Source organism: Macaca thibetana, chromosome 19 (assembly GCF_024542745.1).
Source record: "Macaca thibetana thibetana isolate TM-01 chromosome 19, ASM2454274v1, whole genome shotgun sequence".
NCBI lineage: Eukaryota > Metazoa > Chordata > Mammalia > Primates > Cercopithecidae > Macaca > Macaca thibetana.
Genome location: NC_065596.1, coordinates 46,606,417 through 46,630,372, shown reverse-complemented (window position 1 = coordinate 46,630,372; position 23,956 = coordinate 46,606,417). Strand labels below are relative to the sequence as shown.

At 45.7% G+C, this 23,956-nt stretch overlaps 1 protein-coding gene and 1 long non-coding RNA gene across 2 annotated transcripts in view; one reads left to right on the top strand and one right to left on the bottom strand.

Annotated features, from left to right (window-relative positions):
* Nucleotides 1–23,956, bottom strand: part of LOC126941812 (uncharacterized) — a 215,212-nt gene that overhangs the window by 185,525 nt on the left and 5,731 nt on the right. The window lies entirely within an intron of this gene.
* Nucleotides 9,263–23,630, top strand: CXCL17 (C-X-C motif chemokine ligand 17). The gene is made up of 4 exons (XM_050768570.1): nucleotides 9,263–9,578; nucleotides 20,566–20,646; nucleotides 21,322–21,423; nucleotides 23,195–23,630. The coding sequence occupies exons 1-4, from the start codon at nucleotides 9,500–9,502 to the stop codon at nucleotides 23,290–23,292; spliced, it is 360 nt and encodes a 119-aa protein (XP_050624527.1). The 5' UTR covers nucleotides 9,263–9,499; the 3' UTR covers nucleotides 23,293–23,630.

The following is a 23,956-nucleotide window of genomic DNA, read 5'->3' as shown; positions in this document are numbered from 1 at the left end:
GAGAGAGACCAGAACGGAGTACGTGTAGGGAACAGGAAGGAGCAGGAAGAGCTAGAGCAGAAAGAGATGGTTAAAATACAGGGAAGTGGCCAGGCACAGTGGCTCACGCCTGTAATCCCAGCACTTTTGGAGGCCGAGGCGGGCAGATCACGAGGTCAGGAGATCGAGAACATCTGGCTAACACAGTGAAACCCTGTCTCTACTAAAACTACGAAAAATTAGCCGGGCGTGGTAGCGGGCACCTGTAGTCCCAGCTACTAGGGAGGCTGAGGCAGGAGAGTGGCGTGAACCCAGGAGGCGGAGCTTGCAGTGAGCTGAGATGGCGCCACTGCACTCCAGCCTGGGCAACAGAGCGAGACTCCATCTCCAAAAAAAAAAAAGCGGGGAAGTTAGGTGAGCCTGCTAAAGGGGGATCATACATATGTTGTGGAGGCCTGAACACTGGACACAGACATTCGAACTTGATCTTGTGAATTACCGAAGAGTTACTGAAGGTTTTGAGTAAGGGCAGGACCAGTCAAAGTGACATGTTGAGCCAAGCCCAGAGTGGGTGATAAAAATGAGGCTCTGAGTTCCTAAGCTAAAGAGATGCCACCAACAACAGTGAAGGGGCCATGTGATGCATGAAGCAAGGACTGGACAAAAAGGCTGAAACCCTGGGTTTAAACGCAAAACGTCATGCAGTGAGGTCATGGCTATGGAGGGCAAGTTCTATTCTTTCTCCACACCTCAGTCTCTCCTCATCCATAAATCAGATGCAGTGAGAATTAATCTCTAAATGATACTCAAGCCTTGCAACTCAACGTGTGGTCCACCAACCAGCAGCAATGACATCGTCCAAATGCTCTTTAGAAATGCAGAATCTTGTGAAAATGCCAATCACAAAAAAAAGAGATGCAGCATCTCAGGTCCCACCAGAAGAATCAGAATCTGTATTTAAACAAGATCTTTGGGTGATCTGTGAGCACATTAAAGTTTGTGAAGCATTTCGTCTAGATCTTTTTTATTTTGTATTCATTTTTGGAGTTTTTTGAGACACAGTCTCATTCTGTTACCCAGGCTGGATAGCTTAATGCAACCTGGACCTCCTGGGCTCAAGGGAATCCTCCTGCCTCAGGCTCTCAGGTAGCTTGGGCCACAGGCATGTGTCACCGTGCCTGGGTAATTTTTTTATTTTTTGTAGAGAGGAGGTCTTACCATGTTGCCCAGGCTGGTCTGGAACTCCTGAGCTCAAACCATCCTCCTGCTTCAGTCTCCCAAAGTGTTGGGATTACAGGCATGAGCCATTGCACATGGCACTTCCAGTTCTAAAACACAATTACTTCACACTCACCTCAAATGCTGTTACTTCACAAGAGGAAAAAGGAAAATAAAGTTTACCTTTAGCCTCATTCATGCCCTTAATCCTAATGGTGTCAGACTGGCCCACGTCGGAGCAGAGGTTTTAGGAAACACCAGTGAGGCAGTGCTGCCACCTTGTGACCATCACTAGTAAATGCACTTAACCCTTGTCGCCAGCAAAGGAAGTGGGAGGGCTGGCAAGCGCAAAGGGTAGGGGGCAAAGTCCAGGTCACAGAGGAGATAAAATCACAATCGCCCACAAAGACAGGAAGTAACTGTCAGAGAGCTCAGCCTGCATTATAGGGCGGTGTCTCATTGCAAAGGACAGTTTGTATAATACCTAATATGTGGTATCAGTGGGAAACCTGGTTTCAAGCCAAGCTCTGCCCTTGTAACCTTAGAAATCACTCACTCTAACAGGTATTTTCAGACACCCAGCTCAGGCCTGAACTCCACCAGTAAACTTGTAATTTCCCAAGGAAACTTACTTTACTGTGACAGTTCTTTTCCATCCTGAGCCAAAATGTGTCTGAGACACACTCACCAATCTTCATCCTACTCTCTGTAGGCTGAAATAAGTCTAACTTCATACCCTTTACCGTCCTGAATCTTCAGGAAACGTAGAAGGGACTAATGGTCTTTTAAAGACACACCTCACCAAGCTTAGTCTCCAACTTAAAAAGGACTGGACAGTACTTTTACCTCTTGCCCGTCTCAGAATTAGAGCCTGTCCTCGAGATGCTACAGCGTACAGTCCATTTGAACTTTTATATGGACGCACTTTCTTGCTCGGCCCCAACCTTGTCCCAGACACCAGCCCTCTAGGTGACTATCTTCCAGTCCTCCAGCAGGCTAGACAGGCTGCTAATCTTCTCTTGCCTACTCCAGATTCCCAGCCATATGAAGACACCCTAGCTGGACGATCAGTTCTTGTTAAGAATCTGACCCCTCAAACTCTACAACCTCGATGGGACCGGACCCTACTTAGTCATCTGTAGTACCCCCACTGCCGTCCACCTGCAGGATCCTCCCCATTGGGTTCACCGTTCCAGAATAAAGCTGTGTCCGTCGGACAGCCAGTCTAATCTCGCCTCTTCCTCCTGGAAGTCGCAAGTACTCTCCCCTACTTCCCTTAAACTCAGTTGTATTTCTGAAGAAGAGTAATAACCCTCATGAGCCTAATACGTCCCTTCATCCTATTAGGTCTATTCATCCTTACCCTACTTTTTGCAACAGGGCTTTACGCAGTCACCCCCACTACTTGGACTGAGCCTCCAAAAACTTGTCATCCCTACTATCTTTTGTCTAGTCATACTCCTATTCACCGTTCTCAACTACTCATAAATGCCTTGCTCTTGTTTACACTGCCGGTTTACACTGTTTCTCCAAACCAGCACGCTGATATCTCCTGGTGCTATACCCAAATCACCACTCTTAACTCCTTCTTAGAGTGGATAGATGATCTTTGCTGGCAGGGCACCCTCCAATACTTCTACCCTGATGAAGTTCTATTCTTTACTTTTATGCTCACTCTTATTCTCATTCTCATTCTTATGCCACCCTCTACCTCTCCCCAGCTATCTCTACCACACTATCAATTTCACTCACTCTCTCCTAGCCGTCTCTAATCCTTCCTTAGAGAACAATTGCTGGCTTTGCATTTCCCTTTCTTCCTGTGCCTACACAGCTGTCCCCACCTCACACACAGACTAAGCAACACCTCCTGTCTCCCTACACCTCCGAACTTCCTTTAACAGCCTTCACCTTAGCCCTCCTGAAGAACTTCTTTACTTTCTAGACAGGTCCAGCAAGACCTCCCCAGACATTTCACATCAGCAAGCTGCCACCCTTCTCTGCACTTACTTAAAAAACCTTTCTCCTTATATTAACTCTACTCACCCCATATTTGGACCCCTCACAACACAAACTACTATTCCTGTGGCCACTCCTTTATGTATCTCTTGGCAAAGACCCACTGAAATTCCCCTAGGTAACCTTTCATCTTCTCGAAGTTCCTTCACTCTTCATCTCCAAAGCCCAACTACACATATCACTGAAACAATTGGGGCCTTCCAGCTCTGTATTACAGATAAGCCCTCTATGAATACTGGCAAACTTAAAAACATTAGCAGTTATTATTGCTTAGGAAGACACTTATCCTGTATTTCACTCCATTCTTGGCTACCTTCCCCTTGCTCATCGGACTGTCCTCCCTCTTGTTTGCTTATACCCAGCCCCGTAAATAACAGTTAAAGTTTGCTCGTAGATACCCAACGCTTTCTCATACGCCATGAAAATCGAACCTCCCCCTCTATGCAGTTACCCCATCAGTCCCCATTACAACCTCTGACGGCTGCCGCCCTAGCTGGATCCCTAGGAGTCTGAGTACAAGACACCTCTTCTAGTATTCCTTCTCATCTCTTTACTTTGCATTTCCAGTTTTGCCTTGCACAAGGTCTCTTCTTCCTCTGTGGATCCTCTACCTACATGTATCTACCTGCTAATTGGACAGGCACATGCACACTAGTTTTTCTTACTCCCAAAATTCTATTTGCCAATGGGACCAAAAAGCTTCCTGTTCCCCTCATGACACTGACACGACAGAAAAAAAAAGGTTATTCCACTAATTCCCTTACTTATCGGTTTAGGACTTTGTGCCTCCACTATTGCGCTCAGAAATGGAATAGCAGGCATTTCAACCTCTGTCACGACCTTCCATAGCCTCTCTAATGACTTCTCTGCTAGCATCGCAGACATAGCACAAACTCTGTGAGTCCTTCAGGCCCAGGTTGACTCTTTAGCTGCATTTGTCCTCCAAAACCGCTGAGGCCTTGACTTACTCACTGCTGAAAAAGGAGGACTCTGTATATTTTTAAATGAAGAGTGTTGCTTTTACCTAAATCAATCTGGCCTGGTATATGACAACATAAAAAAAACTCAAGGATAGAGCTCAAAAACTCACCAACCAAGCAAGTAATTACGCTGAACCCCCTTGGGCATTCTCTAATTGGACATCCTGGGTTCTCCCAATTCTTAGTCCTCTGGTACCTGTTTTTCTCCTTCTCTTATTCGGGCCTTGTGTCTTCCGTTTGGTTTCTCAATTCATACAAAACCGCATTCAGACCATCACCGATCATTCCATATGCTACTTTTAACAACCCCACAGTACCATCCTCTGCCCAAGATCTCCCCACAGCCTAAACTTCTATTCCATGTAACCCATTATAAAATTTTCTTTAAGGTGTCCACGCAGCCCCTAATCCCACTCGAAGCAGCCCTGAGAAACATCACCCATTATCTCTCCATATCACCCAAAAAAAATTGTTTTCGCTGCCCCAACACTTCAACACTATTTTATTTTTCTTATTAATATAAGAAGACAGGAATGTAAGGCCTCTGAGCCCAAGCCTGCATGTATACATCCAGATGGCCTGAGGCAACCGAAAAGTACAAAAGAAGGAAAACAGCCAGCTCCTGTCTTAACCGATTGACCAACCTTACCACATTCTATTATGTCTTGTTCCTGCCCTGTCCCAGCTGATTGATCGATCAACCTCGTGACATTCTTCTTCTGGACAATGAGTCTTATGATCTCCCCACCATGCACCTTGTGACCCCTGCCCCTGCCTGCAAGAGAAAAACCCCCTTAAACTCTAACTTTCCACTGCTTACCCCAGTCCTATAAAACCGCCCCATCCCTAACTCCCTTCACTGACTCTCTTTTTGGACTCAGCCCACCTGCACCCAGGTGATTAAAAGCTTTATTGTTCACACAAAGCCTGCTTGGTGGTCTCTTCACGTGGACACGCATGACACTAACATTTTTTCTTTTCCTTTTTTTTTTTTTTTTTTTTTTTTTTTTGAGACAGAGTCTGGCTCTATCGCCCAGGATGGAGTGCGGTGGCGCGATCTCGGCTCAATGCAACCTCCCCGTCCTGGGTTCAAGCAATTTTCCTGCCTCAGCCTCCCGAGCAGCTGGGATTACAGGTGCCTGCTACTGCACCCAGCTAATTTTTGTATTTTTAGTAGAGACATGGTTTCGCCATGTTGGCCAGGCTGGTCTCAAACTCCTGACCTCAGGTGGTCTGCCTGCCTCTGCCTCCCAAAGTGTTGAGACTACAGGCATGAGCCACCACGCCCGGCCAAGTCTAACACTTTTTCACACAACCGACCTTCAAATATTGGTAAACAACCTCAGCCGGGCACGGTGGCTCACACCTGTAATCCCAGCACTTTGGGAGGCCAAGGTGGGTGGATCACCTGAGGTCGGGAGTTTGAGACCAGCCTGACCAACATGGAGAAACCCTGTCTCCACTAAAAACACACACACAAAAAAAAAAACAAATAGCCAGGCATGGTGGTGCATGCCTGTAATCCCAGCTTCTCGGGAGGCTGAAGCAGGAGAATCGCTTGGACCCAGGAAGCGGAGGTTGCAGTGAGCCAAAATTGTGCCATTGCACTCCAGCCTGGGCAACAAGAATGAAACTTCTTCTCAAAAATAAAAATAAAAAAATAAAAAACAACCTCTATGTGCCACCTACCCCGTCTTCCCTCAGCCATTTCCCATGTGGGTTCACCTGAAGCCCCACACCCTCTGCTCACTTTCCCACAGGTAAGTGAAGTGCAGCAACCACAGCTGACACTCCGAATCCTCAGGGTGGTCCCCAGAGCAGTAAAGCCACAGGACCCCCATCCCCATCCTGGCACCTCACGCCTATCTAGAAGCTGAACGCCACATCAGTTGATCTGGGGACGCTGACTTTCCCTGCTTCTGCTGCTGCTCAATCATCCCACATGTGTGCAGATGTCTACTTTTTATTCAGTTTTATTTTGTAAGGAATATTTATCGGAGCCTGCTGTGTACTGTCACTGGAGAGACAAAGGTGAATCACACCTGGTCCTGCCTCACAGAGCTCCAGGCTGTGGACAGAACCCACTCAAAGCCAGACCATTACCATTCAGTGAGAAACACCGTGACAGACATCAGAAAAGGGTTTTCTTTTTAAAAAAAAACAAAACAAAACTTTTTATAGAGACAGGGTCTCACCATGTTGCCCACACTGGTCTCAAACTCCTGGGCCCAAGCCATCCTCCCACCTCAGCCTCCCAAAGTGCTGGGATTACAGGCACCCATCCAACACAGGCTTTTTGACTCATCTCACTAATCCCCTGTGAGTAATCTTCCACTCTTGGTTTCCTGGGATCAGTTTTCTTCATTTCAAGCTCAAAGTGAAAAAGAGAATGCAAATTTCCTTGATGGTCCTTTGTGTGGTCACAGCTCAACCCGGCATGTCCTCCTGGCTAATCCAGGGTGCTCAGGGCTCCCACTTCACTCTGAACGTCCTCTCTCCTATTGGAGCTCACCACATCTGCACCTGCAGCAGCCAGGTGGCTGTACACTAACAGAAAATCCAGCAAGTCAGGAAACTTGATTTACTCCCTTAACTTTGAGGTTAGTGACTGTGTTGTTGAACTAATCCTATAATTTCCCTGAACTTTAATTTCCACGTCTGTAAAGTGGGGCAGGTGGATTCGGTCACCCTAGGTGCAGCTGTATAGTGAGAGCTCCTCAGAGGCAGCAGCACACCTGATCTCAGCCTCCACCGTCTAGCAAATACCAGGCACACACTAGGCACTCAAAGCCTCACTGAATATATGTGTGAATAAATGACTATATGCGAGCCATGTGGATCATGGTCAAAGTCAACAAATATTTCTGAACGTCTACCAAGTACACTGTACAACAGGGAAATAAGTAACCCATACAGGACGGTGTTTTCTCCCAACTTCCCCTTACCTCCTTCCTGGGGAAGGGAGGGCCTCTGTACATCAGAGAGACTCTTGATACAAATAATGTTCTTGAGATGTGTTATAAGAAGTTGTCGGCCGGGCGCGGTGGCTCGAGCCTGTAATCCTAGCACTTTGGGAGGCCGAGACGGGTGGATCACGAGGTCAGGAGATCGAGACCATCCTGGCTAACATGGTGAAACCCCATCTCTACTAAAAAATACAAAAAACTAGCCGGGCGAGGTGGCGGGCGCCTGTAGTCCCAGTTACTCGGGAGGCTGAGGCAGGAGAATGGCGTAAAACCCGGGAGGCGGAGCTTGCAGTGAGCTGAGATCCGGCCACTGCACTCCAGCCTGGGCGACAGAGCGAGACTCCGTCTCAAAAAAAAAAAAAAAAGTTGTCATGTTAACAAGAAAAAAGTCCATTTGTCTTGGGGGTGTTTTATATTAATAGACCTAATGGACCCAAAGCCCCCTCCAATGGGACACAGGATGCAACACCCACCCCAAGTGCATGGAGGGGAAACCAGATGGAGTGAACTGACAGGGAGCAGGACCTGGGGGAGAACAGTGAGTAAAGAGACTGAGACACCCGGAGGAAGGTCTGAGGAGGAGCTCTTGGCCCCTGCAGTGGCCTCGGTGTGGACTGATGCAGAACTCAGCAGCACAAGTAAAGTGGCCGCACCAGGCTCCATTTGTACATGGGATGGTTTTTCAGTAACATTTGCTTTCTGCTAATGGGCTGCATTTTCACACACTTTTTTTTTTTTTTGCTCCAGGGGGCACCTCTCCTACAACACGCCCCTGCTCTGCACGACCCTCCTCTCTGCCCTCCACCAACCCAAATCCTCCCCCATCTCCAGCTCAAGTTCCACCCGACCAAGTCCCTCTCAGTCCCCCTGCACTCTTGCCACTTGGAGAGATGACTGCACTCATATCTCTGGGCTTTATGAAATGGATGTCATGTCCCTGGTTAGACTTGAGCCTCCTGAAGGCAGAGACCATTTTTATATTTTCCAGAAAGAAACCACATCCGTGATTTGCATCAGAACAAGCTTAGGCCCAGCCTGAGCCTTCAACTTGGACACAGGCTCAGTCCTAGCAGTCCCTGGCCCCTGCAGTGCTTTATAAACACTGCAGTAGCAAAGTCCACAATCAACTCTGTGACAAGTCAACAGGCCGAGATAATTTGAAAACGTGGAGAAAAAAGAATGGTCAAACAAAAGCAAAGGGCTTTGACTCATGCCTTTCCTCTTTCCTCCTCTCAGGGAAACAAAGTCACACCCCCTGTTCTCACTCCTGCCTGGAGGCTTCCAGGGAGGGCTCCCTTGTTTGCCTTCCCTTCAGCCCCCATGAATATCACCCAGCATTCAAGCCCAGCCTCTCCTCTCCCTTTGCGCACATTTCCTAAAGTCTCAAATAAATGTCAAGTTTCGTGAGTGCTGATATTCTATGCCCCTAATGTTTACTTCGAGTATTATTACCTTTCTTCTTTGACCTGGGGCCATTTCCAAAGAAGTGCTGGAGCCAGGCGCCCCAGCAGCTGGGCAAACACACTTCAGGGTTCCTTCCCTTCTGTGGCTCCTGTTTCTCAAACCCTCTGGGACCTGCAGCTCTGGAGGTCTCTTCCCCCAACCCAGTTCCCTCTCCTTTAGACCAGAACAGCTAAGCCATGGCCACCTTCCTGATGGACACACAAGGAGGCCTGGTGTCACCCACTGCTCCGGGGCGGTGTTCTGGGCAGGGGAGCTTGCCTCTTGTCCCAGATCCTGCTCTGCTGCTACCTTATGTGGCTACAGAATTGAAGGGAATTGTGAACAGAGAGAGGACAGGGCAACTTCCCAGGCAACAACACTACTATTGCTGATATTTTTAAAAGGATGGGAGCAGGAGGGGAAAGAGACCTTGTCAAAGTCTCGCCTACCAACACTTAGCAGCCACTTTCCTGTCAAATATTCAGATAGAGAGGGTCACTGAAAGGTATAAGGAAATCCAAGCAAGAAAAAAAGGTTTGAGGAAGAAATCATGAGGCACTGGGGTGTGAGGAGGCGGGAAAGAGTACAGGAGAGAACTGGCACGGCTGCCAAGTTATCAGTCACCTTCTTATGTTCTTAAGAATGCTGCATTTCTTTTGTTTGACCAGTTTCACCTCCCAGATTCCCATAAAGCACATGGTCTAATCTGTTACCTAAGAGCAAAACAGCGTCACCTCACCTGTTCTCGCCCTCAAATGGGAACGCTGGCCTGGGACTAAAGCATAGACCGCCAGGCTGAGTACCCTGACCTGAGTCATCCCCAGAGATCAGCAGCCTCCAACAGGGAACCTTCCATTATACTCTTCAAGCAACTTAACAGCTGCACCAACCGTTGCAATGAAAGTTCTAATCTCTTCCTTCCTCCTGTTGCTGCCATTGATGCTGATGTCCATGGTCTCTAGCAGCCTGAATCCAGGTAAACAAGACTGTCTATGAAGGGGAAAATGAGGGGAGGAAATGTGGCAAAACAGGCCACAGACACATCAAAATGCAGCTTCTCTTAGCTGTGGGGTATTGGGGTGAGTGAGCCTTTCTCAATGCCAGTTTCCTCCTTTACAAAAAACAGAAAACTGTACTTACACCCAAACGATGTTGACAGAGTTAAATGAGATATTGTATGTGAAAATATCTGCAACTGGCCGGGCGCAGTGGTTCATGCCTGTAATCCCAGCACTTTGGGAGGCTAAGGCGGGCAGATCACAAGGTCAGGAAATTGAGACTATCCTGGCTAACACGGTGAAATTCCATCTCTACGAAAAATACAAAAAATTAGCCAGGCATGGTAGCACGCACCTGTAGTCCCAGCTACTCAGGAGGCTGAGCCTGGAGAATTGCTGGAACCCGGGAGGCAAAGGCTGCAGTGAGCCAAGATGGTACCACTGTACTCCAGCCTGAGTTACAGAGCGAGACTCCGTCTCAAAAATAAAAAAGAAAAAAAAAAGAAAATATCTGTAATTGTAGCTGATCCTCCTCACACACACAGGTATGTATGTATGTATATATATACTAGCTCAACAAAGATTTGCTCCCATGTCTTCTCCCCCAACCCTTTTCCAAAAGAGTAACATAATTATCATGGCTAAACTTAATGATGGTGGTGGGAGGGTGTTGAAGGCAATGGTACCTTTATAGAAGATCAGGAAGTCCTTGCTTATATTCTTTACAGTGCACCGGAATGCCACCAACATGTCTTAATGCTATTTACTGGTAATGAAATAAACTAGAAAAAGCCTGTCACCAGGTAGTGTCCATATTTGAAGCTTTATTCGTAGCAAGCCCTGCTGTAACAGCTCACATTTTGGGAAGCAGACCTTAGCTTAGGGGTTGCAAATCTGCTCCAGCTTTCACTATAAAGTGGCCCAGCCCTTCACAGAGCAACCACGAAGAACAGACCTGACCCCCATGTATATTTCTGCTTGTGAGCACCATCTCCCCAAAGGCCACTTTGAGGTGAAATGGCTTTGCTGCATACTCAGCACCAACTTGGTCCTAAAATCAGGAGGCATTCTCCCTTCTCCACTCCAATTTCCAACATCTCTCTTCCTTTGTAGAGAGAGTGCTCTGGAAGCTGCTAAGCCCCATAGCCCTAGGGCCTAGACCACTATTCCAAAAGGGAAGACTTTTCCATCACTATGACAGACACCCATGCTACAGTCCTCTGCCTGAACTCAAAGCTCTAGTCCCAACCTGTTTTTCTAGTGTACCTCCCTCTACTCACTAAAAAATACTATTCTCCACCCAAACTAACCTGTTTGCTCTTCGCTGAACATGTATTGTGCTTTCCCATCAGCTCAACTTTGCTCAGACACCCAACTCAAAACCACCTTCCACAGCTTCCTTCAGTTCCTCTCACAGGCAGACATGTATGTGGTCTCCCTCCTGAGAGCCAGCTTAGCCCTGCTGAACACTCTCTTCTTGCACTCATCATCTGCTGCCTTATATTGACGGGCCTCATGTGCCTTTCCTGCCTCTACCCCCTGCGTCGGCTGCAAACTACTTGGTGGCACGGACTGGTGCACTGTTTCCATATCCCTCACGCTATTCAGCTCAGTACTCAGCGAACATTAGATAACCTCAAGAATGCATCCTCAGGTTTCTAAATCAAACCAGGGCTTCATAGCAGCTCTACTGACATTCGGGCTAAACAGTTCCTTGCAGTGGGGGCTGTTCTGTGCACTGTGAGATGTTCAGCAGCATCCGCGTGGCATCTCTCCACTACACGCCAATAGCAGCCTCCCCTCTCCCTCATCCAAACCCATTATGGAAGCCAAAAATATCTCCAGACATCGCCAAATGTCCCCGGAGGGGGATCCACCCTTGGTCAACAACCACTGCTCTACACCAATAGTTCTCTGCATGGCCACACTTTTAGACTCACCTAGACCTTTACACTCAGCCTGGAAGTCAGGGGGACCTAGATCTTGACTCTGCCACACACTTGGCAACCCTAGACAAGTCGCCTCACTTTTTGAGTTTCAGTTTTATCATCTTAAAATGAAGAAAATACCACTTGTCACACACACTTGTGAAGATTAAATGATCCGCAGTGTGACCTAGAAAGGGTTTAATAAACGGACTGAGTAAAATTTCTAAGTCGCTCCTAAAGGACAAGGGTGAGGAACTGGGGAAAGCTCCCTGTGCCACCAGGAGGCACCATCACAAACCACGTCGCGGGGGTGGCAGCCAGGCTCAAGCCTTGTTTCCCAGCCAAGCGAAGTTTTGCAATGTAGGCCTGAGTCTGAGCTACTTAGTGGCTAAAGGAAATAATAGCTCCTCCATCCCCAAAATAAATCTCAGAATAAAGTCTAATCTTATTTTATCTCTTAATCATATACATGCTCAATATGCTTTTCACAGGGTTAAGGGAAATAAAAATAAGTGAGAATATATGAGGTCATTAGGAAATAAATTACTTATAATAACAGATTCATTAATTGTAATATTATTTAATTATAAAATTACTTATATCAGACACATTAAGAACTCCTATATCACAAGCATTGTTCTAAGCACTTCACACTTATCTCATTTGTCCTCACAAATCTAATGCATTTCTTACTTTTTCTTACTTTTCATTTTTCAGACTTTGAAAAATATTATAAAAATAGAGTTCCAGTATAGCCTTCATCCAATTGTTTTCAAACAATATCTTATGTAACCATAATACAATTATTAAAACCAGGAGATTAGCATTGATACCATAATATTAACTAATCTACAAATGTTCAAATCTTGCTAATCGTCCCACTCATGTCCTTTTTCTGCTCCAGACTCCAATTCGGGATCCCACTGAATAAAATGTCAGATCTCCTAAGTCTCCTCCAACCTGGGATAGTTTCTCAGTCTTTCCCTCTCTTTCAGGACCTTGACACTTTTGAAGAGTACTAGCCAGTTGTTTTGTAGAATGCTCCCTGAATATGGGTTTGTCTGATATTTCCGGCTACGCATTTTAGGCAAGAATACTTCAGAAGTGATGTATCCTTCTCTGGACATCCCAGCAAGAGCCCCAGGATGTCGGTATCTCTCATTACTGATGGGGTTCACTTTAAGCACTTGGTTCAGGTGGTGTCTGCCAGGTTTCTCTACTGTAAGGTTACTATTCGTCTCATTGTAATTAATAAGTATCTTGCAGAGAAACACTTTGGAAATATGTAAACAGCCTGTTTCTTCTCATCATACTTTTTTTTCTTGTTGTTCACCAGTTAACAGCATCATCATACTTTTAACATTAATTTTTAGAATCTATGGATGATTGTTTCCTACAAAGAATTATTACTGTGGTATTGGACAAATAGTGATTTTCTACTTCTATTGTTCCTTCTACATTTATCTAATCGGAATTCTGCCATAAGAAAGAGTTATTTCTTTTTCTTTCTTTCTTTCTTTTTTTGTTTTTTGTTTTTTGTTTTTTGTTTGTTTGTTTGTTTTTGAGAGAGTCTCACTCTGTTGCCTAGGCTGGAATGCAGTGGTGTGATCTTGGCTCACTGCAACCTCCACCTTCTGGGCTCAAGCGATCCTCCCACCTCAGCCTCCTGAGTAGCTGAGACTACAGGCACACACCACCACACCCGGCTAATTTTTGTATTAGTAGAGACGGGGTTTTGTCATGTTAGCCAGGCTGGTGTCTAATTCCTGGCCTCAAGTGATTCCCCCACTTCCACCTCCCAAAGTGCTGGGATTACAGGCGTGAGTCACCATGCCCAGCCTTTTCTTCCTTATTTATTTGTTCAGTTATTTATTTATATCAGCATGGACTCATGAGTATTTATGGGTTGGAATCCATTACTATCATTATTTATTATGTTGCTCATATTGTCCCAAAATTGGCCACTGGGAACTCCTTCCAGTTGGCTTCTATGACCTTTAGACATGTCTCCATCATTTTTTGAGCAGTTCCTTCGTTTCTGACACCACAAGAAGCTTCGGGCTCCTCTTGTGTTTTTCTGTCCCAGCCCTGGATCAGCTATTTTTCCTGGAAGCCCTAGTTCCTTTCATGGGAGAATGATATTTACAGACCATGGGCACTGACTGATAGGCCCATTGCTAGCAGGCGCTGGTGCTTCTAGGCCCTCTAGTGGTCAGAGCTGGGAAATAACACACACGCACACTCATGTACAGTAGTCCCCACTTAATCGCAGTTTCAGTTACCCGCCAACTGTGGCCCCAAAATATTGTTATGTTATCTTGAGAAACAGAGAGAGAAAGGCCACATTCACATCATTTTTATTACAGTATATATATATATATATATATATATATATTTTTTTTTTTTTTTTTTTTTTTTTTTTTTTTTTTTTTTTGAGACAGAGTCTCACTCTGTCACCCAGGCTGTAGTGCAGTGGTGTGATCTCGGCTCACTACAAGCTCTGCCTGCCGGGTTCACGCCATTCTCCCGCCTCAGCCTCCCAAGTAGCTGGGACTAAAGGCATGCGCCACCACAACCGGCTACTATTTTGTATTTTTAGTAGAGACTTGGTTTCACCGTGTTAGCCAGGATGGTCTCGATCTCCTGACCTCGTGATCTGCCTGCCTTGGTGTCCAGAAGTTCTGGGATTACAGGCGTGAGCCCCCTCCCCAGCCTATTACAGTATATTTTTTAAATTGTTCTATTCTATTAGTTATTGTTAATCTCTTACTGTGCCTAATTCATAAATTAAATTTTATCATAAGTGTATATGTGTAGAAAATATATATATATATAGGGTTTGGTACTATCTGAGACTTCAAGTATCTTGGGAGTCCTGTGGATAAGGAAGGTCTACTGTACTATTATTAACCACATCTTACAAATTAGGAAAATGAGGCATAGAAAAGTTACACAACTTTGTCCAAAATCACAAAGCAAGTATATAGTGGATCTGGGAAATGAAAATAGTGACAGATGCACCATAAATCCTAACAAGTGGAAGTAACTTATTTACACATCGACATCAGCAGAAAGCCACAAGCCCAATATTCCAGCATAGACACTCTCTTTGGAAAATAACCAAAATTCCACAGCAATAACCACAATGATAACCATCATGTACTCAACACCCGCCTGGGCACTGAGCTCCCACAGCAGCTCACTTATTCCCAACAACTCTGCGAGGAGGATTTTACCATCCTCCTTTTACAAATCAGGGAATCGAGGATCATAGAAGCCAAGTGACTTGTCCAAGTTGACATAGTTAAGTGATAGAGCCAATAGCTGACCCCAGGCCTATCTGGATATAAAGTGTACGTTTATGCCACTGTATCAGTGGTTCCCAAAACTGATTTTAGGTGCAATGTAAATAAGCTTCTTTTTACTTTAATACTTCTGTGTTTATTTTAATGCATGTTAGGAAAAAAACTAAGCATACATCAAACCTGTAATTTCACAGATAATATTGCATAGGATGAGGACGTTTTGCAAAATAAATTTATTTAGAGAAAAAGTATAAGGCTGGGCACGGTGGCTCAAGCCTGTAATCCCAGCACTTTGGGAGGCCGAGACAGGCGGATCACTAGGTCAGAAGATCGAGACACAGTGAAACCCCGTCTAACACAGTGAAACCCCGTCTCTACTAAAAAATACAAAAAACTACGGCGCCTGTAGTCCCAGCTACTTGGGAGGCTGAGGCAGGAGAATGGCATGAACCCAGGAGGCGGAGCTTGCAGTGAGCTGAGATCCCGCCACTGCACTCCAGCCTGGGCGACAGAGTGAGACTCCACCTCAAAAAAAAAAAAAGAAAAAAGAAAAAGTATAAAGTGGCCAGGCATAGTGGCTCATGCCTGTAATCACTTGACGTTAAGAGTTCAGGACCAGCCTGACTAACATGGTAAAACCCGCTTCTACTAAAAATACAAAAATTGGCCGGGCGCGGTGGCTCAAGCCTGTAATCCCAGCACTTTGGGAGGCCGAGACGGGTGGATCACGAGGTCAGGAGATCGAGACCATCCTGGCTAACACGGTGAAACCCCGTCTCTACTAAAAAAATACAAAAATCTAGCCGGGCGAGGTGGCGGGCGCCTGTAGTCCCAGCTGCTCGGGAGGTTGAGGCAGGAGAATGGCGTAAACCCGGGAGGCGGAGCTTGCAGTGAGCTGAGATCCGGCCACTGCAGTCCAGCCTGGGCAACAGAGCAAGACTCCGTCTCAAAAAAAAAAAAAAAAAATACAAAAATTAGTCAGGCATGGGTGGTGGGTGCCTATAATCCCAGCTACTTGGGAGGCTGAGGAAGGAGAATTGCTTGAACCCGCGAGGCAGAGGTTGCAGGGAGCCGAGATCGCAACACTGTACTCCAGCTTGGGCGACAGAGTGAGACTCTTGTCAAAAAAAGAAGGAAGGAAGGAAGGAAGGGAGGAATGGAAGGACGGAAGGAAGGGAGGGAGGGAGGGAGGGAGGGAGGAAGGGAGGGAGGGGGGAGGGGAGGGAGGAAGGGAGGGAGGGAGGGGAGGGGAGGGAGGAAGGGAGGGAGGGGAGGGGAGGGAGGAAGGGAGGGGGAGGGGAGGGGAGGGAGGAAGGAAGAAAGAGAAAGAAAGAAAAAAGAAAAAGCATGAAGTAAATAATACTAAGGGTGGTTTAAGCTATAGAAAAAAATCATAAAGATGGTCTAAAAATGTCTGAAGTTTGGGAGACATAATACTATAGCACCATGCAGCTTCATTTTCAGTTTCCTCTGTGAAACTAGGGTCATATAGCAGTGCAGAATAAAACAATAGACTAAGAATCTTGTACCTGTAGCTGGGTGTGGTAGTGCTTGGGAGGCTGACGAAGGAGGATCACTTGAGCCCAGGAGTTTGAGGCCACACTGTGCTGTGATCATGTCTGTGAACAGCTATTGCACTAGCCTGGGCAACATAGCAAGACCCTGGTCACTAAAAATAAAATAAAATCCTGGACCTGGGTTTCAGCCCTAGATATGTCCCCATTACCTTTATGAACTTGGGCATTTCATTTGCTCTCTCTGGGACTGTTTCCTCATCTTAAAAAAAAAAAAAGGAGATAGTGATTTAATGAAATTAGTACAGCCCTTGGCCGGGCGCAGTGGCTAACGCCTGTAATCCCAGCACTTTGGGAGGCCGAGGTGGGCGGATCACGAAGTCAGGAGATCGAGACCATCCTGGCTAACATGGTGAAACCCCATCTCTACTAAAAAATACAAAAAACTAGCCGGGCGAAGTGGCGGGCGCCTGTAGTCCCAGCTACTCGGGAGGCTGAGGCAGGAGAACGGCGCGATCCCCGGAGGCGGAGCTTGCAGTGAGCTGAGATCCGGCCACTGCACTCCAGCCTGGGCCACAGAGCGAGACTCCGTCTCAAAAAAAAATAAAATAAAATAATAAAATAAAATAAAATAATTAAAAAATAAAATTTAAACATTAATACAGCTCTTTTGAAAGCAATTCTTAACTTTTGACCCAGTAATTCCACTTTGGGAACTCTCTCCCAAGAAAATAATCTAAAATTTGGAAAACAGTTATAAGAACAAAGAAATTTACCAACTTCTAAAAAATAAAACTTTCTAAATATTCAGCAATGGGAAAGCAGTTAAATAATTTGGAACACATAATTATTGAGAGTATTATGCATTCATTAAAAATGTGTTATAAAGATAACACAGCAACATGCCTATGAATGGAAAAAGAGAATGTGTTTACATTCTATGGTTATCACTACATTGTATAAAAAGCATATGCAGGTAACAAATATGCCAAAATACCAACAGTTTGTAAGAATAGTAATTTCTCTGTTTGTACTTTCAAAATTTTCTCCAACAGTTAAATTACATTTAGACTGAAAAAAATACTTCAGAATTAAGGAATTCGATTAAATAATCTCCGGGATTTCCTTCAGGGCCTAAAATTCTGTGGTTTTTCTCTGGAACTAGGAGTAGAGGTCAGGCAAGAGTAAAAATGTTAGAAAAGTTTACATGGCAGGGGCTATGCCAGGTTAAAGTACTTTGATAACACTCAAAACAGCACATGAGAACACTGGAAAAGCAGCCCTTGGGGAAATGACGCAACCCCCTCCATCTGTGTGGCAGAAGTCTGGGAAGTAGGAGGCCTGAATTGAGCCATATGATCTCTAAGGGTCCCCTCCAAACAACATATCCATCCACGTATTGAACAAACATTTACCAAATGCCTACCATGTGTCAGGAACCACGTAGCTGAATGACTATTGAGCCAATGGTTCAGAGTCTAGTGAAGGAGAAAGATTTTATGTTAGTTTGCTAGGACTGCATTAACACAATACCACAGACTGGGTGGCATAAATAAGAGAAATTTATTCCTCAGAGTTCTGCAGGCTGGATCTATGAAATCAGGGTGCCAGCACAGCTGAGTTCTGGCAAGGGTCCTCTTCCAGGCTGCAGACAGCGGACTTCTCCTCTTATCTTCAAGAGGTGGAAAGAGAATGAAAGAGCTCTATAGGATCCCTCCTACTTTTTTTTTTTTTTTTTGCGACAGAGTCTCACTCTGTTGCCCAGGCTGGAGTGCAATGGCATGATCTTGACTCACTGCAACCTCTGCCTCCCGGGTTCAAGCAATTCTCCTGCCTCAGCCTCCCCAGTAGCTGGGATTACAGGTGGCATGCGCCATCACACCCAGCTAATTTTTGTATTTTCAGTAGAGACAGGGTTTCACCATGTTGGCTAAGCTGGTCTTGCACTCCGGACCTCGAATGATCCGCCAGCCTCAGCCTCCCAAAGTGCTGGGATTACAGGGATGAGCCACCATGCCCAGCCTAGGATACCTTACTTTTAAAAAAAAAAAAATATATATATATATATATATATATTTTGTAGAGACAAGGCCTCGCTATATTACCTAGGCTGTCTTGAACTACTGCCCTCAAGCAATCCCCTTGCCTCAGCCTCCCAAAGCACTGGGATTACAGGTGAGAGCCACCACACCTGGCCTATGTCCCATTCATAAGGGCCTTTTTTTTTTTTTTTTTTTTTTGAGACCAAGTCTTACCTTGTGGCCCAAGCTGCAGTCCGTTGATGCAATCTCAGTTCACTACAACCTCCACTTCCCGGGTTCAAGCAATTCTCCTGCCTCAGCCTCCCGAGTAGCTGGGACTACAGACGCATGCCACCATGCCCAGCTAATTTTTGTATTTTTAGTAAAGACAGGGTTTCACTATGTTGGCCAGGCTGGTCTTGAACTCCTGACCTTGTGATCCACCCGCCTCGGCCTCCCAAAGTGCTGAGATGACAGGCGTGAGCCACCGCGCCCGGCCCAAATCTCCTTTTATTATAAGGACACCAGCCAGACTGGAGTAGGGCCCACCATAACAGCCCGATTTAATCACCTTTTTAAAGGCCCTATCTCCAAATACAGGCATTCTGAGGTACTGGGGGTTATGGATTCAACATGTGAATTTCAGGAGACACAATTCAGTGCCTAAAAGATTTCAAACAACAACATTACAGTGCAATAACAGAACTGCATTCAAATACAATAGGAACCGCATGAAGGCATAATTCATTCTGACAGGAAGTATCAGAAACCACCATAAAGGAGGTGTCATCTGAGCCAAGTTCTTACTTGAGAATCTCAAGTCTATAAACCATCATCCTTGATTGTCACAGGAATTTTTTTTTTTTTTTTTTTTTGAGATGGACTCTTGCTTTGTCGCCCAGGCTGGAGTACAGTGGTGCAATCTTAGCTCACTGCAACTTCTGCCTCCTGGGTTCAAGAGATTCTCCTGCCTCAGCCTCCTGAGCAGCTGGGTCTACAGGCGCCCGCCGCCACACCTGGCTAATTTTTTGTATTTTTAGTAGAGAGGGGGTTTCACCGTGTTAGCCAGGATGGTCTTGATCTCCTGACCTCATGTTCCACCTGCCTCGGCCTCCCAAAGTGCTGGGATTCCAGGCGTGAGCCACCGAGCCCGGCCTGTCATAGGAATATTTTAAGTATCAAAAAATGGAGATAAGATAGAATCAGAAGATAAAAACAGGCTCGGATAGAGGCCAAAAGAAGAATGTATTTGTTCCAGAGGAACAAAGGTAAATACCATCATTTGATAGCTGAACTGGGACTCTGGATTCAAATACAGCTACTTGGGGTGGGTGTGATGGCTCATGCCTATAATCACAGCACTTTGGGAGGCCAAGACGGGCAGATCGCTTACACCCAGGAGCTCCAGACCAACCTGCGCAACGTAGCGAAACCCTATCTTTACAAAAAATACAAAAACTAGCCAGGAGTGGTGGTGCATGCCTGAAGCCTCAGTTACCGAGGAGGTTGAGATGGGAGGACCAACCAAACCCAGGAGGTCGAGGCTGCAGCCGTGACTGCACCACTACACTCCAGTCTGGATGACAGAGTGAGATCCTGTCTCAAAAAACAAACACACACAAACAAACAAACCCAGCAACTTGGAGGTCAAGGGAAAATCTTGGTTTATGGAATAATCTCCTCCTTGCTCTTACTCTTTTAAGTCATGAGGATTTTAGTGTGAGGTATGGGGAGAGGTCGGGAGGCTTTGACAAAGCCCTACCTTTTATCCTCTCTTCCATCTAGAAGCCATTCTTTCTCCACCTACCTTCAGCTACGCTTTTCCCTAGGCCAGATGTTGTTTAATCATGAAATTTTTTAATATGGTTACGTATAGGCCGGATTTTAAACCTCAATTCCTCATTGATTAAAATACCCCTCAGCTGGGCACAGTAGCTCATGCCTATAATCCTAGCACTTTGGGAGGCCAAGGCAGGAGGATCACTGGAGCCCAAGAGTTCAAGACCAGCCTAGGTAACGTACCAAGACCCCATCTCAAAAATATAAATAAAAATAAAATATTCGTCTCTTAAAGTAACCTAGATTCTTGAAGTAAAAATGGAAAAATGGAACTGTGCTGACCTAGGTAGCACAATGCTGGGAGGATCATTTCTGTTCCCTTTCCAGTGTCTGGATGTGACCTGTTTCCTTCCGACAGGGGTCGCCAGAGGCCATAGGGACCAAGGCCAGGCTTCTAGGAAGTGGCTCCAGGAAGGCGGCCAAGAATGTGAGTGCAAAGGTCAGTAACTCAGCATCAACAACAGCGATGGCATCACCATGACCCCAGCTCTCTCCCTTGGGCCCCTCTGAGACCAATGCAGATGTTATCTCAGCTGACCTCACCCATTCTCCTCTCCACAACCTGCCACATGCAGCACCCGTGCCCGCTTTCTTCCTGACTCTCAGGCAAAAACTGGACTTCTCCAAGGTCTAGGGGGAAAGCCAGCCAATGTCAGGCTGCCCCCTGCCCCTTATCCTTTTCCTAAAGAACCCAGGGCTACCGCCCAAAAGGCTTTTTATTTTTTCCTGGCCTTCCAAAAGCTTCCTGAATCCTATTCTCAGCCTTATTTTACTTATAGGTAAGACTGAAAGCAGAGAGACAAAATGGCTTCCCCAAGGGAAAGCAGCCACTGGAAAGCAGACACCCAAGCCTTACTCCTCATTCTTTGGAGTAATGATATTCTGATGCACCCTCCAAACCTGCCACCAAACCCTTGCCCAAACAGGTCAGGAAAAACAACTCAGAAATACAAGCATTCAAATAGCCGGATGGACACTGTTCTGTGTTGACCCCTTTTCCTACCCCATTGCAGTAGAAATTCAAGGCACAGAAGATGGCGATTAAAGCTTCGTCCTACTCCCTCCTATCATATGTATTAACTCTCCCATCTAAGCAGCAGTGCTGTTGTTTCAGATTGGTTCCTGAGAGCCCCGAGAAGAAAAGTCATGACAGTTTCTGGGCTGCCAAAGAAGCAGTGTCCCTGTGATCATTTCAAGGGCAATGTGAAGAAAACAAGTAAGTTTGCAGAGGATGATTTTCCTTATACCACAGTCACTCCGTGGAATCACTAGGGATGAAGCACGGTTGAGAACAGAAAAAAGAGGTGAAATTAAGACCAGGATAAGCACACAACTCAGCCCTTTCTACTCAATGTCAACTTGTCGGGAAATAGGAAGAGCAGGAAAAGCAGGATACAATTCTCCTGATACTGGAAAGGTTTAACCAAATTCTTAGATTTTAAAACCTCACTTTTACCAAAGTGGGGGTAGATGGGGCTGTTGGAGACTTGGTAATTAATCTCTGAAGATTACACCAGTGTCAGTATCAAACAGAATTTGACTCCTCCCTAGTCTAGCAGTTTTGTGTTTGTTGTTTTGTTCTGTTTTTTGAGTGGGGGTCTTGCTCTGTTGCTCAGGTTGGTCTCAAACTCCTGGGCTCAAGTGATCCTCCCACCTCAGCCTCCCAAGGATCTGGGGTTAGAGGTACACACCATCATACCCAGTTTAGTCTACCAGTTTTTAAGTGTCATATTAAAAAGTATATTGGCAGCCAGTCACAGTGGCTCACGCCTGTAATCCCAGCACTTTGGAAGGCCGAGGCAGGTGGATTGCTTGAGGCCAGGAGTTCAAGACCAGCCTGGCCAACATGGTGAAACCCTGTCTCTACTAAAAATATAAAAATTACCTGGGCATAGTGGTGCACGCCTGTAATCCCAGCTGCTCGGGAGTATGAAGCATGAGAATTGCTTGAATCCGGGAGGCGGAGGTTGCAGGGAGCTGAGATCACGCCAGTGCACTCTAGCCTGGTTTTGAACTCCTGGGCTCAAGCTATCTGCCCACTTCGACCTCCCGAAGTGCTAGGATTACAGGCGCAAGCCACCATGCCCGGCCAGATTTCTTAAAGGTCAGACTAAGGCAATACGTATAGTATAATCTCATTTTTGTTTTTAAAATAAATCATTGTATTTATATACCAGAAGGTATGGAAAAATATGTAGCAAACTATTAACAGTGGCTAGCCCTGGAAAATGTGTTGTAGAGGCTAGGGTGGGGATTTAAAAATGTTTTTCCACTGGATGAGTCTCATTTTTATAATCTTTAAAACTCTCATAAAAATTAGATGTTGGCTGGGCACAGTGGCTCACGCCTGTAATCCTAATATTTTGGGAGGCCAAAGTGGGCGGATCACCTGAGGTCAGGAGTTCAAGACCAGTGTGGCCAACATGGTGAAACCCCGTCTCTACTAAAATAGAAAAATGAGCCAGGCATGATGGTGGGTGCCTATAATTCCAGTTACTCGGAAGGCTGAGACAGGAGAATCGCTTGAATCTAGGAGACAGTGGTTACAGTGAGCCAAGATCAAACCACTGCATTCCAGCCTGGGTGACTGAGCGAGACTCCATCACAAAAAAAAAATTAAATGTTAAGGCCAGGCATGGTGGCTCACGCCTGTAATCCTAGCATTTTGGGGGGCCGAGGAGGGTGGATCACCTGAGGTCAGGAGTTCCAGACCAGCCTGGCCAACATGGTAAATTCCTGTCTCTATTAAAAATACAAAAATTAGCCAGCCATGGTGGCAGGCACCTGTAATCCCAGCTACTCGGGAGGCTGAGGCAGGAGAATCACTTGAACCTGGGAGGCAGAGGTTGCAATGAGCAGAGATCGTGCCACTGCACTCCATCCAGCCTGGGCGATAGAGCAAGACTCCGTCCCAAAATAAAAAATAAAAAGAAAGAAATGTTAAAAATGTTTTTAACACTAGCCTCTCCCCTTTATTTGCACCCTAGGACACCAAAAGCACCACAGAAAGCCAAACAAGCATTCCAGAGCCTGCCAGCAATTTCTCAAACAATGTCAGCTAAGAAGCTTTGTTCTGCCTTTGTAGGAGCTCTGAGCTCCCACTCTTCCTATTAAATATTCTCAGTCAAGAAGACAGTGAGCACATCTACCAGACACTCTTCTTCTCCCACCTCACTCTTCCACTGTACCCACCCCTAAATCATTCCAGTGCTCTCAAAAAGCATGTTTCTCAAGATCATTTTGGTTGTTGCTCTCTCTAGTACCTTCTTCTCTTGTCAGTCTTATCCTGTGCCCTCCCCTTACCCAGGCTTAGGCTTAATTATCTGAAAGATTCCAGGAAACTGTAGCTTCCTAGCTGGTGTCATTTAACCTAAATACAATCAGGAAAGTAGCAAACAGAAGTCAATAAATATTTTTAAATGTAACAGATCAAAATTGTTTCTTTCAAATGGGGTCTGCCAATTCACATCCAAATGACCCATTTTACTCTATTCACTGCAGACTGAATGCAGATTCTACACATAATTCTCCCCACCAAGACCCTCACTCTGTCTCCATTGGCCTACTTGTTCATCTTTCACTCATTCAACAAATCTTTCTGAGGTAAGAGCTAGGTAGGACAAAAAAAAAAAAAAAAAGTATACCAATGAACCAGACATGGTCTTACTAAAGATAATATAGGTTTAAAAAAAAAATTGGCACAGTTTCTTAGCACTTAGGCAGCCTTTGGTATTTATAACTACTATCAT

Coding starts and splice junctions, on each gene's coding strand:
- CXCL17 (XM_050768570.1), top strand. CDS start 9,500: ATGAAAGTTCTAATCTCTTCCTTCCTCCTGTTGCTGCCATTGATGCTG. Junction 9,579..20,565: donor CTCTAGCAGCCTGAATCCAG/GTAAACAAGACT, acceptor TCCTTCCGACAG/GGGTCGCCAGAGGCCATAGG. Junction 21,424..23,194: donor GGGCAATGTGAAGAAAACAA/GTAAGTTTGCAG, acceptor TTTGCACCCTAG/GACACCAAAAGCACCACAGA.